The sequence below is a fragment of the Pongo abelii genome, chromosome 1 (assembly GCF_028885655.2).
Source record: "Pongo abelii isolate AG06213 chromosome 1, NHGRI_mPonAbe1-v2.0_pri, whole genome shotgun sequence".
Classification (NCBI taxonomy): Eukaryota; Metazoa; Chordata; class Mammalia; order Primates; family Hominidae; genus Pongo; species Pongo abelii.
The window spans coordinates 18,970,714-18,987,056 of record NC_071985.2 but is presented as its reverse complement, the minus strand read 5'-3'; the positions used below and the strand labels follow the sequence as shown (position 1 = coordinate 18,987,056).

Here is a 16,343-nt window from a genome sequence, read left to right as displayed (position 1 = left end):
ACACACACCACACACACACCATACCCATAACACAGACATGCATGTGTATACACACACCACACAAACATACAGACTACACACACCACACCATGTAAACATACATATACACACCGCACCACACATACAGACCACGCACACCCCACACCATGCCCATAACATAGACAGACATGTGTATACACACCACACCAACATACAGACCACACACCACACCATACAAACTTACACAACACACAACAAACAATACACACACACCACACCCACCACACCACACATACCATATCACATACACACTCCACACCACAGTACACCACGCCAATACATACACACACACCACACCCACTATACCACAAATACATATCACATACACACTCCACACCACACAAATATATACACACACGTCACAGAAACATACATATCACATACTCCACACCGCATACAACACACCAACACAGACACACCACACCCACCATACCACACATACCATACCACACACACACTCCACACCACAGTACACACCAATATATACACACACCACACCCACCATACCACACATACCATACCACATACACACTCCACACCACAGTACACCACACCAATATATACACACAGACCACACACAGCATGCCACCAAAAATACATATCACATACACACTCCACACCACACACAACATGCCAGGCAAGCTTACACACCACACACACGTACATGTGAGAGCACAAATCTGCACACAAACACCTGGGCTCCTTGGCAGTGTTCCTTTACAAGTGAAAGGGAAAGAGGCCTTTGTTTTCTACCTCATTCGTCGTCATTTGTCTTGAGGAAAGCCTCCGTGTGAAGGCAGGGGAGGCTGCCCCCAAGCACAGCACAGCCGGGAACGCTTTTGCAAGGGCCCCTTTGTCCTTTCAGTGGTTTAGTGATGATTTCACTGTACGGTACTTTAAGTATAGGCTCCTTGCTAAGTAAGTTCCTTTGTTAGGAATGGATTTTAAATCCTGAGTAAAATCAATGAAGAAATCAGGGAACAGCGGATGAACCAGACAGCGCACATGCTTAATTTCTAAGGAAGACGCTGAAAGATAAGAATGGTGGATTTTTCCTCCCATCAGAACAGATTTTTCACAGAATCCCAGACGATAAAGTGAAATGCCATTCAAGCCATTCAAATGCAGCCTATTATCATACCCCGTGTACAACCTGGGGGCTTCCAGGGGCTGCTTGAGCCACCTGCAAATCCCGTCAGCCTGCACCGCTCAAAAGCTTACAACGAACGGGGAGCTCTTTCCTCGCTGCTTACCCGCTGCTTCCACACAGCCGCCACACTTAGGAGCGTGGCCCCAGACGCTGGGGAATAACCGAGGGTAGTCTGACCCCAGAGCAGCACAGCCCACAGTGGACGCGACATCCACCGCAGCGCTGGGCTCGGCCAAGCTCAACCAACCCCAGCGCGCCCCGCTGTGTCAACGGCGGGCCTGCACTCACCCTGCTGCACCGGGGAGTAGGCGTTGGTCAGGAAGCGGAAGTGTCCTTTGTTGTACCAGCAGATCAAGGACATATTCCCCTTCATCTTGATTTGGTACTGGCCCCGGGCCGGGGGCGTGGCTGGGTTGGTCAGCATGGACAGTGGGAGGCCGGTGCAGTCGCTCTTCCGCGCGCTAAGCAAGCCGCAGCAGTAAATCCCTGGGGGCAGAGGGAGGAAGGATCACACACTCACCATCATCGGAGATGCCAGCGGCTCCTCCGCCCTGTGCACCCCCAAGGAAAGGATGGGACTGCCCGGTTCTGAGGCTGATGCTTGGGAGTCAGACCCTCTAGAGACCCCTCTAAAAGAGACTGCTGAAGTTTTGAGGTCTCCTATCCCTCTGTTGTCTCTCCCCCGACAATCTCCCCAGGTCCCTCCCTAAGAACATACAGTATGCTAAGACTGCATGTAGGGCTACAGCACAAGCAATGGATCGGCAGCAGCAGCAGGAGCTGTCACCTGGACCCTCACTTGGGTGTCCAGCACAGCATTACGCACGTGCACTCATCATCCCATCTACTTCAAGAAACTTCTGTGCTCCACAGGTTATGGCACGCACATTAGAGAAGAAGAACTGAGACTCGAGAAGAGCGAGGCCCCCAGACTCACAGCTGGGAGGGCAAAGACAGGCATGAAGCCCAGGACTGTCCAGCATCCAAACCTAGCCACGGTTACATCATCCTAATGGTCTCACCAGGACGTGGCTGTACGCAAGCCCAGTGCTGAGCCAGTCCACACTGCACCCCAGGAAGCTGTCAGACGGAGCCCCCATCTCCTTGGGGAGCTATATTTGATGCGAAGGAAAGAATAATCCAAGAATGTGAACTAAACCAAGTGTCCTTCCACAAGTGGGTGGAGAGCCTCCTGAGGCAGAAGGAGCTTGCGCTTGGTCTCTCAGGCCTGGAAGATTGGCATGGGTGGCTGGTGGGCGGTAGAGACCAGTATGAACAAACGCCCACCGCGGACTTGCTCACTTCCACCCTGGACTCAAGGCCTTTCGGGTCCTTCCACTTCATGGGCCCGCCCCACCCTGCTGGGACAGAAGGCCACAGGGGCCACAAGCACTCAGCTGCTCCTCAGCAGCCTGGAGGGGACGCAGAGACCCTGGGAGCAGTCTCAGCCTTTACTCTCTGCTCAGCTCCCGGAGGACCAACAGTGCCATCGGTCACCTGAACACATCCCATATCCCATGCATCTGCTTTCCTCATCCCCGCATCCCATCAACTGTCCTGCACTGGAAGAAGAACAGTTGAATGTATCTTTCCCTCTTCCAAATTCCTTTCCTTGTGGCAGGTGGGAAGGAAGATGCACCCGGAGGTGCTTTTGAGTCTCGCTGCTGAAAAGAGGAGAGGTCTGCTGCTCGTAGCTCCATTCCTAGCAACCGCACGTGACCACTCAAGCTATTCTCATCTAGAGATGTAAAAAGGAGAATCTGTTCTTAAAAACAGGGAGGAGGATGACATGAACAAGGGTAAGGATGTCCAAAATCACCCATATGGGGCTCAGTCTACACCACCAGCCAAAGAGAAGCTGCATGTTCGTAAGAGGGAAAGAAGAACATTCCAGCAGCACTCAAGTTTCCATGACTCTATCCTTTTATAAACACAGAAATTATTCTAGGAATGTCCTTTCTGGCTTTTATTTGACAACGGTCTCTGTGGCCCTAGGAGGGACAACCAGACTCTCAGCTCTGATTCTTCTCCTCAAACTTGGCTGCCTGAGAATCCCCCAGGGTGGGGAGACAGTGGCCCAGACCAATGCGATTTGTGTCCTGAGGAGGTGGGGTGCAGCCACTAGTGACCCTCCCTGCTGGAGGACACTGCCCTCAGTCACAGCAGAGGAGGTACATGATGACGCCCTGGGTGAAGAGCTCAGTTTAGACGCTTCTAAAAATAGGCAAGGAGATCTTTTTTATCTCTTACCTAACCTTCTCTTGAAAAAAATCCAAATTCCATATCTAAATATTTTCTTCCAGCTAGAAGATTCTTTTCCCATCCTCCTAATTCTCTGAGCCAAGAGGCACCCCCTTCTCAGAACCACAGGAGCAGCACACTCAGCTCTTTGGGAACCATATTGATGGCCCGGGATAGTCCTCTAGCATCCCACTCCACCTTCCTTGTCTGCACGGCATCCACCCCACTCGACACAGACACACACACACACACAGGTACACACACAGACACACACACAGACACCAACATAGATGCACACACACACATAGACACACACAGATACACAGATACACACAGACACATACACATACACACACAGGTACACATACAGACACACACAGACACACAGACACACGGACTTATACACAGACACACACAGATACACAGATACAGACACAGACACACACAGACACATACACACAGGTACATAACAGACACACAGACACACACACAGATACAGACACACACACACAGATGCACACACACACACACAGACACAAACACAGATGCACCCATGGACACACACAGATACACAGGTACACACAGACACATACACACACAGACACAGACACACATACAGATACACACAGACACACAAACACAGATGCACATATGGACACACAGACACACACAGACATACACAGACACAGACACACACAGACACACAAACACAGACACAGCCACACAGACACACAGAGATGTACACACAGACACACACAGACGCACACAGACACGCAGATGCACACACAGGCACAAAGATACACATAGACACACACACATACACTGACACAGACATACACATACACACAGACATACACAGACACACACACAGATACACAGACACACAGATGCATACACAGACACAGACACAAAGACACAGACACAGACACACACAGACACACAAAGACACAGAGACACACATACACCCCTTCTACTTTCAGTCCAGGTTGATGGTGTGAGGCAGGGAACAGGCCCTGGAACACACATAAACATCACACTCGCAGTACCCGCACTCGGCCTTGTACGAGTGGGCATGAGAGATGGCAGTCCTCGTTCTCACCCTGTGCTCGAACAGAGAACCCACCATTCTTCCAAAGCAGCTGGGTACTGTGCTTCAGGGCCAATTTTCTCTTGCTTTACTTTCACAGCCCCACTTCATGTCGTCAGATCTCTCTACCTTTGATTCTTCCAACAAATAACTATTAAGCCCTGGGCTTTGCAGATGAGTAAGATGCAGCTGAGGCCAGCAAAAAGGGAAGTCCAGGGCTGCGGCCTCACTGCAGCTGCCAGGGCTCCAGGATGTCAGCTGTCTACACCTCGTTACTTAAGAGGGTCTAGTTTTAAGGCCAGATGTCTGACTGCTGCTGAGCAAACGGTCTGCAACTCTAGTCCAGTGGCTGCTGCAGGGGAGCAGGCACTTTTTGTGCTTCTTCTGAGTGGACCAGATCTAAATTCTCAAAGGCAGGACAAAGCGAAGGCCAAGGCAGCCTGCCATGGGGCTCCCTGAACTGGTCCAGATCTTCTTTTTCTATAGCCCCTATTTCTTCCGAGCCACAGAAGGCTTGCCCAGTCTTTGCCACGCATGCACCAAGCACCTGAGCACCCAGAGTACCTAAGACTTTTCTGAGGCTCATTGTACTGTTCCCTGTCTTCACACAATTCTTGTCTATCTCCTGGGAAGGGGCCACATTATAGATGATGGGTGAGTTCCAGAGACTTCCTAGAGCCTTACTAGAAGCTGTGTCCAGGGAACACAGGCTTTTGATGGCTGCAGATTTCCAACAGGGGACACACAAAGAAATGCCCCGAAGACCAGGCAGAGCTTTGCGCCGACATGTCCTCTAGACCTTGAGCCCGTGGCTCACACACCTTGCAATCTCTAGTGCCCAGTGGGGTCCAGCACGCAGGGTGGCTGAGATGCATCTGTTCCCTCAAAGAAGAGCCTCATCACCTGGTATCCTGTGGTTTGTGCTGGCCACCATGCATCTGTACCCCGACCTGGACCTCTCCCACCACTTTCCCAGGGGAGGCTGGGCCGTGTCCCCACTGGCTCCCCACTTGACTAACCTTGCTTCTCAAACTCTTCAAACAGGGTCAGGCTGGTGATGCTGGGCCCCGTGAAAATGATGTAGTTCTTGCCTGCCGCGTTCCGGCACAGGCTCCTGGCCACCATGCTGTGGAGCTGGGGCTTATTCTTCAGTGCGTCCAAGCTGTCTGGGCCCCCGCCTTCCTTCAGGTGGACGTATATCTTTAATAGAAACACACAGAGGTTAGCATGCTCACAGCAGTGTCAGGCTGGGAGCCCGAGCATTCAGCAAGCACGGGTCTCATGGGTCTCAGTCATCCAGCTAGGAGCCTGTGGAAAAGCCCCCAACATCTTTTCAGCTCACAGGGACTCTAGGTCACCCCCAAGCACACCCCATGGCTTTGGCGACTGGTGACTCAGCCCCAGATGCTTCAGTTTGGAAAGGTCAAGGCGGAGGTGGAAAAGAACAAGCAGCCGTGGGTAATGGGACCATGCAAACACATTCCCCGGCTTTCAAACCCAGGAATGATTTAAATTCTCTATAAGTAAAATTAAAGGCAACCTCACCTGTTAGGAATACACATATCTGTGTACTTTCCATTTGAATACAGCTTCTTAATTTACAAAGTATGTTCATAATGACTGTTTAATTTGTTCTTTACAGTAACCACCATCAGGCAGGCAGAAGAGGTATGATTCCCCTCATGGTGCAGAGGAGACAGGACTGAGGGCTAAACATTTGCCCAAGAGTCCAGGACCAACAAAGAGGATGTGTGGGACTCAGGGAGCAATTTTTAAACGTTGTTTCATGCTGCTTCCGTGAACATCAACAAAGGGGTAGAGGCAGGAAAGTGAATGGATTGAAGAAGAGCATGTTCAAAAAATCAACTGCCTCCAGTACAGGTGCAAGAAAGGTGACTTAGTAAGAATATCTTAAACAAACAAAACACAACACAAAATGTGGTGTTGGATGACAGTAAGTCACTGCAAACCAGAACTGCTAGGGAAGTTCATAGATCTGAGCCCGCCACAGATTATTTCTATATTAACACACGCAGCTGCATGTTGCCTGTGGTTTCTATACAGATATCTACACTCAAATTTTTAAATGCTGTGTATGTTTTTTAAATTGCTGCATCACAAATGACCACAAACTCAGTGGCTTCAACAGCGTCTGTTTATGAGCTCATAGTTCTGTAGGCTGGAGGTCTGAGCAGGGCACGGCTGGCTTTTCTGCTCAGGGCAGCACAAGGCTGCAATAAAAATGTTGACTGGTGGGTTCTCATCTGGTGCTTGGGATCTGCATTCACGTTGTTTCCTTACGGCTGCAGGACTGAGGTCCTGTGTCCCTGCTGGCCGTCAGCCAGGGACTGCGTTCAGCTCCTGGGGGCAACATGTAGTCCTTGCCACATGACCTCTTCCATTGTGAAAGCCAGCAATGATTGGCCAGGCACGGTGGCTCATGCCTGTAATCCCAGCACTTTGGGAGGCTGAGGTGGGTGATTACCTGAGGTCAGGAGTTTGAGACCAGCCCGACCAACATGGTGAAACCCTGTCTCTATTAAAAATGCCAAAAATTAGCCAGGTGTGGTGGCAGGTGCCTGTAAGCCCAGCTACTTGGGAGGCTGAGGCAGTAGAATCGCTTGAACCCAGGAGGTGGAGGCTGCAGTGAGCCAAGATCATGCCATTGCACTCCAGCCTAGGCAACAAGAGCGAAACTCCATCTCAAAAAAAAAAAAAAAAAAACAAAAAAAACCCCAAAAAACCCCGCAATGGGGCCTCTTCCTAAAGCTGCGTCCCTCTCTTGCTTTCTGTCTTAGGGCTTACTTGGGTAGATTGGGCCCATGCAGGATAATTTCTCTTTAACAGATTTAGGACCATTATACATTTGCAAAATCCAAATTCCTTCTCATCAACACCCACATTAGTGCTTGAGCGAGTAACGGGGAAGTGTGTGCACACCAGGGGCAGGAAGCCTGTATCTTCGAGTTCTCACACACATTGGGGCACACTGCTTCCACACCAGGCACTTCTATGCATCTGAAGAACTGCAACGTGATAGCTGAGAAATGGAGTGCTTCCCCACCTTATTTAAACCAGCAGAGTGGAGATGACGTCAGTTTTATTCCCTGGGAATAGACTGATTCAATGTCCCTTTCATGAAGACCAACAGTAAACAACACCTTCCCTGTCCAAACACTCAGCATCAGTGAGGATGTGGGGAAATGAGCACTGTGCTGATTTGGTATAAATACGCATAAACTTTCCGGAGGGAAATTTTGCCCATGAGTCAAAGAACTTAAAGTATGGCTGTTACGGAAAACAGTATGGAAGTTCCTCAAAAAATTAACAATAGAACAACCATAAGATCCAGTAATCTTACCTCTGGGTACACACCCAAAGGAACTCAAATCAGGATCTCTAAGAGATACCTGCACTCCCACGTTCACTGCTGCATTATTCACAATCGCCAAGATATGGAAACACAAGTGTCCATCAGTGGATAAGTGGATAAAGGAAATGTGGCATATACACAAGATAAAATACTATTCAGCTTTTAAAAAGGAGGAAATCTTGCCATCTGCAACAACATGGACCTGGAAGACATTAAGTTAAGTGAAATAAGCCGAGCATAGGAAGAGAAACACTGTATGATCCCACTTACATGTGAACCTCAAGTTGAACTAATAGGAGAGAGTGGAATGGTGGTTACCAGGGGCTGGGGGATGGAAGTGGGAGTGGGGAGGTATTGGCCAAAGAATTCAAAATCTGTTAGATAGGAGGAATAAGTTCAAGAGATCTATGGTACCACATGGTGACTACAGTTAATAACAATATATTCTTGGAAATTGCCAAGATGGTCAATTTGAAGTGTTCTCACCACAAAAAATGATAACTATGTGATGTAATGCATATGTCAGTTGGCTCGATTGGGCCATTTCAGTGTCTACATATTTCAAAATATGTTGTACAGAATAAAGATATACTATTTTCATTTGTCAATTAAAAAATAAATTTTGTAAAAACCTTAAAAATATTCATGCTATTTTACTCATGAGTTTCACTTTTAGGAACTCAATCCAAGGTAACAATCAGAAATGTGTTAAAAGGATTTATATATAAAATACCATGTCCATTTCAGGGTTTTTATAATGGTAAAAAAATTAACAATGACCTAATTATCTTACATGAAGAGACTGGTTAAAATTATATATGTAGGTATAATGGAATATGGTACACTTTAAAAAATCATCATGTAGAAAAAATGTTTAATAACATAGAAAATGTTCACAATAGCATTGCAAGTAAAGTAGCCAGACTATAAAACAGTGCAAGTGTGTGTGTGTATGTGTGTGTTTATATAGATATGTTGACTATACACTCAAACGGCTATTTCTATAAAAAGTATTTATTAGAATGACAGCTATGCTGGACTTTTAATGTTTTTGATGCTAAATATGGAATACAAGCTTAATCAGAAAAAGACCCACTAAAAATAATTGTAAAATAACTTCCTTATCAGGATTACCCAAGCATAAGAGTATCTGGAATTTGCAGGGTCTGTAGGGTCTGAGTGAACGGTTATTCATCATCTCCACGCCTGGAGATGATGATGACTCTGAGAATCAGGGCAGCCTCTTGCTGTCTTGGAATTAACACATTTTCCCAAAAGCCAGTGATGTGCAGCTGAGATTTTACAACCCCTGGGTAGAATATGGAAGGCAGTCCTGCTGCAGGACTGTCTTGAAATTACTCAGCCTCGTGTCCACACATGCACCTCTGAAAACTGCCATTTTTCCAGACTCCAGCCAGTCTCTTCTGAAGAAGTGGACGCTTAACTGGGATGTCACAGGAGAAGGGGACAGGCACTGAGCCAAAGGAGACAGGCACTGAGCCGAAGGTCAAAGATTTCTTATTAGGAAATCTGGAAGAAGGATGCAGCCAAGAAGTGGCACCAATGAGAGTCCAAAGAGAGTCCCAAATGTGTGGCACTCATTGCTATAAAATAATGAGTTTCTAAAAGTGAATATAAAATAGGACCTTCATTTAAATAAATACAAAAAAAAAAAGGTAACCTTGAAAGTCTCAGTTGAGGGCATGATTTAGGAAAAACTGTTGGCAAGGCAGTCAAAATCTGGCCAGGAAAAGGCTCAGCCCAGGAGGTACTGCTTGGTCTGATGGCCAGGCAGGTCCGGTACCCGACTGGTCCTGGTTTGCTTTGACACAATAATGTCAGTGGTCAAAGGTAGTACCTTGTTTCCCTTAGCTGGATGAGCAACCTCCAGTGACGTCTTATCCCATCCATGCTCTGTTGCTACAAATGCTTAAGCTACACAAGCTATGCTAATGATTGCATCCAGGTTTAAGAGACTATCCTAAGGAATCCCACCAGTAATGTGAGAAACAGCAGAATCAGTGGGAACCCACACATGTATTCAGACGCTGGGTTGGGTACTTTCTACAAGAGCTCCCCAGACACAACACGGAAGGAAATACCATTCACTTAGATGTGTGACTACTTCCTGGTCTGCTTTTCAAAAAGTCAGATATCTCCCTAGATATATCTAGAGAAAGCACTATCATACTAATATGGTTCCACCAACGTGTGTAGACATAGGTGACTTCCTATCACTGGGCAAAATGCAGCCAGTTATAGACACTTCTGAGCTACAAGACTGTTTGACAAGTATCTCTAGGGCAGGAAAATGTACCATTTGGTGGTTGCCAAGCTTTTCACTTTTCCTAAAAAGTTTTTTTTGCTCCTATGATTTATTAATTTTTAAATACATATGTTTAGGAAAGTAGTCATGCAAGTTTATTACTATATGGAATTATACTTTGCCCCAGGGTATTATTCCTAATGTTGCATATTTTATACTGACATTACAACAAAAACGATCTTACGAAATACGGATTATAGCAGTTAATACCCTGGGGGACACATACAGCACATGGCATTTATCTTAGCTCTCCTGAAATGCCCCCACGACCTCCAGAGGCAGGATCTAGTTCATCTTTTCCCTCAACTTCTCAAAAGAACAGTAAGGCTAGTGGTAGTAGCTGCTGACTCACCAGCTGATAGTTCCACTAAGCTGTTGCTGGGATCGGGGCGCCCTCCTGCCTCTCTAACACAAAGAACTGGAGAAAGCCCAGTTCAGCTAGACTAGTCTTGACCAATGAATGACGCTACTTCTTTTTCAGCACAGAAGAGAATCAGTTTTCTCAGTGAAGAGCATATTTAGGGGAAGGGTATCACATCGTAGGGACTGGTGATCCTTTGCTTGAGTCTTTTATCTCTACCGTGCAAGGAGCAATGAAGGTGAAAGTAATTCAGCTGTGGGGAAACAGCACAGCAGTGCACGATCTGCACTCACTGAAGACACAGAATGAGATCATGGGGTGTGTGCGGCTATCACCTGGGACATCTGCACGGGACAGCCACTTGAGAGAGTTGTGAATTGTAAATGACAGTCACTTGTCATGAGAGGAACTGGGGCAGGGAGGGTGAGTGCCGGGATACATGGGCACCGGCTCTGTCATTCACTGGCTTGTGGGTTTTGGGGCAAGTTACTTAATTGCTCTGAGCCTTGCTTTCCTTATCTGTAAGGATAACACCACCATATGCACCTTGCAAGGCCCTTGTCTTTAAATGAAAATTGTGCACATAGAAGTGATTTTTTAATATAGCAAAGCTCTGTAACTGTGCTCCCAATGTGGTTGCCTTCAGCCACATATGGCTGTTTTCATTTACATTTAAATTAACTAAAATGAAAAAGTCAGGCCCGTAGCCACACTGGTCACAATGCAAATAGTCAACAGTCACATGAGGCTAGGAACTGCTGTCATGGAGAGCACAGATATGAAACATTTCCATCATTGCAGAGAGTCCTGCTGGACAATGCTGCTTGTGCCATCTTCGTGTATTAGCTGGGGCTTCCAGCAAAGTCTCTAGGCCATCACTGTACTGATGACTTTCATCTCTCATTGCCCAGTTTCTCTCTCATGCCTCTCACCATGACCATGCTCAGGAAGAGCTCATGTGCTGAGTCTGTTCTTGGTCCTTCTCCTCTCTGGCTGCACCTTCAGCACCGCTGACCCCTGTGGGAGCCTTGCCTTCATCTCATCCCAAAGCTCAAAGCCTGAGGTGGTTCTTTCAAAATGACAGGTTGGAGGAGGGACATATATCAGCATGTGGGCTCTCTGTACACACTCATGTCTGTGCAGTTGAAGATTCTAAGTTCTTTAGGGAGAGGGTTGAAGCTGATCCACACAGTAGCTGGTGCACTTACCTGGGCACTTAGTAAATACTTTATTGTCATCTTTGAAGTCCTATACGGTAAAGAGGTATGGGTGGATTAACTTCACTCAAAAGATGGAGAAGGAAGATAGTTCTCAGCTACTTGCTCAAGGACACAAAGAGGTCCACAGTTATGTCTTCTGTCTCAGCCAGTCCCATCCTTAACTTACCATATCCAACCTGGACAGGATCTCATGCCAGCATCCTCCTCACTGCACAATTAAACAACTGGACACATGTCCTGCCCTGCCCAGCTTCTGAATCCACAAGCAAAAATCACTCTAGCCAATTAATTCCACTTTTAGAGCCACTTTTAGGCCCTCACTTTTAGAGCCAATTCAATTAGTTATAGGTCAAGAGTAAAATATTTCACTTAGTATGTAAAATGATTGAGTCAAATAAGGAAAAAAACACTTTAGTGCACCTTCTTTAAATTCTTTCAACATAAATAGTATGTCTCAAAATAAGGGAAATTAGTGACATGGATGCTAGACCACTGTCCTACCAACAGTCAAGCTGGATAAAAGATACTTGGCTTTTTGTCTAAATCGGGAAAAGTTCTCTCCTTAGAGGAGCCAACATAGCCTAGTGGTTAAGAAGGTGGGATCCAGGCTGGGCGCAGTGGCTCATACCTGTAATCCCAGCACTTTGAGAGGCCGAGACGGGCAGATCACAAGGTCAGGAGATGCAGACCATCCTGGCTAACACAGTGAAACCCCTTCTCTACTAAAAATACAAAAAATTAGCCGGGCGTGGTGGCGGGCACCTATAGTCCCAGCTATTCGGGAGGCTGAGGCAGGAGAATGGTGTGAACCCAGGAGGCGGAGCTTGCAGTGAGCTGAGATCGCGCCACTGCACTCCAGCCTGGGCAACAGAGGGAGACTCCATCTCAAAAAAAAAAAAAAAAAAAGAAGGTGAGATCTAGAGTCAGAATGGCTGGGTTTAATCCCAGGTCTACTGCTTTGTAGATCTAATTTTAGGCAAGGTAGCAAATCTCTCTGTGCCTCAGTTTCCTTATCAAGAAACAGTGGTGGTGACATTACTTGCCTCATAAGGCCCTTGTGGAGAAAAAAACGAATCCTGCATGTGAAGTGCTTAAGCACAAAGCCTGGCCCACAACACACACTCTGTAAATGTTCGTCATTCTTTCCTGAATGCCAGAAGCAGCTGCCAGAATCCACAGATGAGACTGAGGGAGGAAAGGGGCTTCCAGGTCAGCTAGCTTAGCAGCACGGAGCGCACGGACCTCATTCAGAGTGTCCCTCACAGATGTCATGGAATCTGCCTGGACAGATTCCATGATGTGTACAGGGGGTAGGAAGCAGGGGTTCTTTTGCTTTGGGGTTACCATCTTGAATTCTGGCTTCTAAAGCCCATCTACTTCCGGAGTATGTCAATGCCCAGCGTGAACCTGAAGCCCTGCCTCCACTGAGCAAGGCTGTCATCCAGAATTGCCTCCTTGACATGACAGCCACCCAGTCCTCTGAAGACGGTCTGTCCTGTCTTCTTCAGATGACACCCCCTTATGTCTCTCCAAGCCCCACTCAGGACGCCACTCAGGACACCTCCCAGGCATCTGCTCCTCAGCCCCTCCTCAGTGTTCGTCCATCTGTCAACATCCCTCGCTGGGAATGTTGGTCTCATGCTGCAGAGGCAGGTGCCTGGCCCAACGTGTTCAAACAGGAGAAATCTGCTCTTTTAGACTATACCATTCAAAAAAATTAGTGGATCTTTTTTTTCTCCTCCAAATAATCTTGGGGTTCCATTAATCACTAAAGGTCAATAGAACATTAACCTGTTGGCCAATTTTTCCCACTGGAGCCTCGATCTTTTTGATATGGTGGAGCCTAAACAGCAGTCTCTGCAGAGAACTGCTGCAGAGTTTTCTTTCCACCCACAGAGAGGGCACAGGCTTCCAGGATGAGCAGCCTCAGTGTCTTGGATTGAGGAACTCCAATCGCTCAATTAGGTGGCTTTCCCCTACACTGGAAGATTCATCATCTGTATAAATCTCTCCTTTTTCTCCTCCTTGGCGCACAGGGGAGCCTGCAGATGAGGGGAGAGGAGGGGAACCTGGCTAGCTCCCATGCTCACACGCCCTCTGCAAACAGGTTAGGGCTGGAGGGTGTTTTGGGGTCTAGGTTAGTCCTTAGCAGGCCTGTGACACAGAATAAATACAGACAGTCTCCAATTTACACTGGTTTGACTTATGAGTTTTTGACTTCATGATCATGTGAAAGCAACAGGCATTCAGTAGAAATTCCTTCAAATGTTGACCTTTTCCTTGGCTAGCGATATGCTGTGCAATGCTGGGTGGTGGCAGTGAGCTGCAGCTCCCAGTCAGCCAGGCGATCACGAAGGTAAACAACCATGAAATATACAACACTTTATTATAAAAGAGGCTTTGTGTTAATTTTGCCCAGCTGCAGGCTAATGTAAGTGTTCTGGGCATGTTTAAAGTAGACTAGGCTAAACTGTGCTCTTTGGTAGGTCAGGTGTATTAAATGCATTTTTTTTTTTTTTTTTTTAGAGGCAGGGTCTCACTATGTTGTCCAGGCTGGTCTCAAACTCCTGGACTCAAGTGGTCTCCGTCCTCAGCCTCCCACATTGCTGGTACTATGTGAACTCGCCACTGCACCCAGCTTTAAATGCATTTTTGACTTAAGATATTTTCTTTTTTTTGAGACAGGGTCTCGCTCTGACACCCAGGCTGGAGTGCAGTGGTGCAATCTTGGCTCACTGTAGCCTTGATCTCCCAGGCTCAAGGGAACCTTCCTCCTCAGCCACCCAAGTAGCTGGGTCTACAGATGTGTGCGACCACACTCAGCTATTTTATATTTTTCATGGAGACAGGGTTTTGCCACGTTGCCCAGGCCGGTCTTGAATTCCTGGGCTCAAGTGATCTGCCTACCTTGGCCTCCCAAAGTGCTGGGATTACAGGTGTGAGCCACTGTGCTTAACCTGACAAGATATTTTCAATTTACTAGGGGTTTATCACAGGGATGTAACCCCATTATAAGTCGAGGAGCTTCTGCATGCTGTCTTAAGTGCACATGGTATCTAGCAGTGGGTAACTAGCAGTGGAACCGGACCAGCCTGGGTAAATAGCAGTGGGAAAGCCAAAAAAGAAGGCATTGGCTGTGGCCTCATCTATACCCAGCATTCTGCATCTAAGGAGCAAGCATATCGCAAGATTTCCTGAGCCCTACCTTATAAATAATTCTCTGCCTGCTTACTCTTGTCTTAAGTGCCGCTATTAAAACATTGGGTGTCTTGGTGCTTGGCCTGTGGCAAGAGCTCATGGCTACTCTCTTCCTTGCCACACCACATACCCTACTGTATATGTCTCTGGGGGTGTTTCTTACCCCTACAGGTGCCTTCCTGTAGCCCTGCGATGTACAAACACACCTCCGGTATTGCGCTTGTCACGCTATGTCGATGAATATTTTTAATGTGTCCATCTCTCCTACTGGAGAGGCAGTGAGGGCTCCCTCTATCTCTAGTTCTGAGGGGCCAAGCATGAAGCTCACTCTACGGTGGTGTGGTTAACCAACAGTCCATGCCTAGATTTGCATTGGTGCAGGTCTTATCTTCCTAACTCTTTATTGTGAAACTTCTTGAAAACAGGGACCTGTCCAACTCTTACCAATAAATAAATAAATAAATAAAATAAAAATAAATAAGTATTCTTAGGCTCCAACACTGAAGAAAGCATTGCCCTGGCCCTCTAGTTCAGACTCCCAGATGGTCAACAGCAGTGAGAATCAGAGAAGCAAACAGGCCTGAATAAACCAGGTGGGCCAGAGGAAGCCCCCTGTAGTAGCCAGGATTCTCCCGAGACACAGAAGCACTAGTGTGTGTATATAAACACAATTATCTATGGAAGGTGGGAGAGTGGGAGAGTGGGAGGAAGAGGCAGAGGTATTTATTTTAAGGAACTGGCTCATGCAAATTACAGAGGCTGGCAAGTCCAAAATCAGAGAAGCCCAGCAGGCTAGGCGCCCAGGGACAAGCTGCTGCTAAAGCCCAAAGGCCTTCTGCTGGCAGAATTCCCTTTTTCTCGGGGCATAGCAATCATTTTCATTTTCTTTTCTTTTCTTTCTTTTTTTTTTTTTTTGAGATGGATTTTCACTCTTGTTGCCCAGGCTGGAGTGCAGTGGTGCAATCTTGGCTCACTGCAACCTCCGCCTCCCAGGTTCAAGCAATTCTCCTGCCTCAGCCTCCCAAGTAGCTGGGATTACAGGCATGCGCCACCACGCCCAGCTAATTATTTTTGTACAAAGCTGGGGCAACAATGTCTATGCATAATTTGGGCTCTCCTGGAACACACCTGGACCCCCACCATCCCTTCAACACCTTGTCTTGGTCCACAGTAGATAGTGGCTGGAAGAAAGTTATCTGGTCAGCAGTGCAGACCTAACGGGTCAATTACAGTGGGTCTCAAACAACTACAAAATCGATGTGCCATATAATAAACATTTACTAAGCTCCCAGGTTTTCAGGACCCAGGTGATCCAACCTGGTCATTGTCTCATGGCCAGGGCAGAGAA

The 16,343-nt window shown here is 47.2% G+C and overlaps 1 protein-coding gene across 4 annotated transcripts in view; it reads right to left on the bottom strand.

Annotated features, from left to right (window-relative positions):
- PGBD5 (piggyBac transposable element derived 5) overlaps nucleotides 1-16,343 on the bottom strand; it is a 104,765-nt gene that overhangs the window by 10,371 nt on the left and 78,051 nt on the right. For all 4 annotated transcript variants that reach the window (XM_054561715.1, XM_024239917.2, XM_054561727.1 and 1 more), the window contains exons 4-5: nucleotides 5,537-5,717; nucleotides 1,478-1,675 (exon numbers count right to left, since the gene is read on the bottom strand). In XM_054561715.1, the coding sequence (XP_054417690.1) occupies nucleotides 1,478-1,675; nucleotides 5,537-5,717 (379 nt within the window). The remainder of the gene's footprint in view (nucleotides 1-1,477; nucleotides 1,676-5,536; nucleotides 5,718-16,343) is intronic.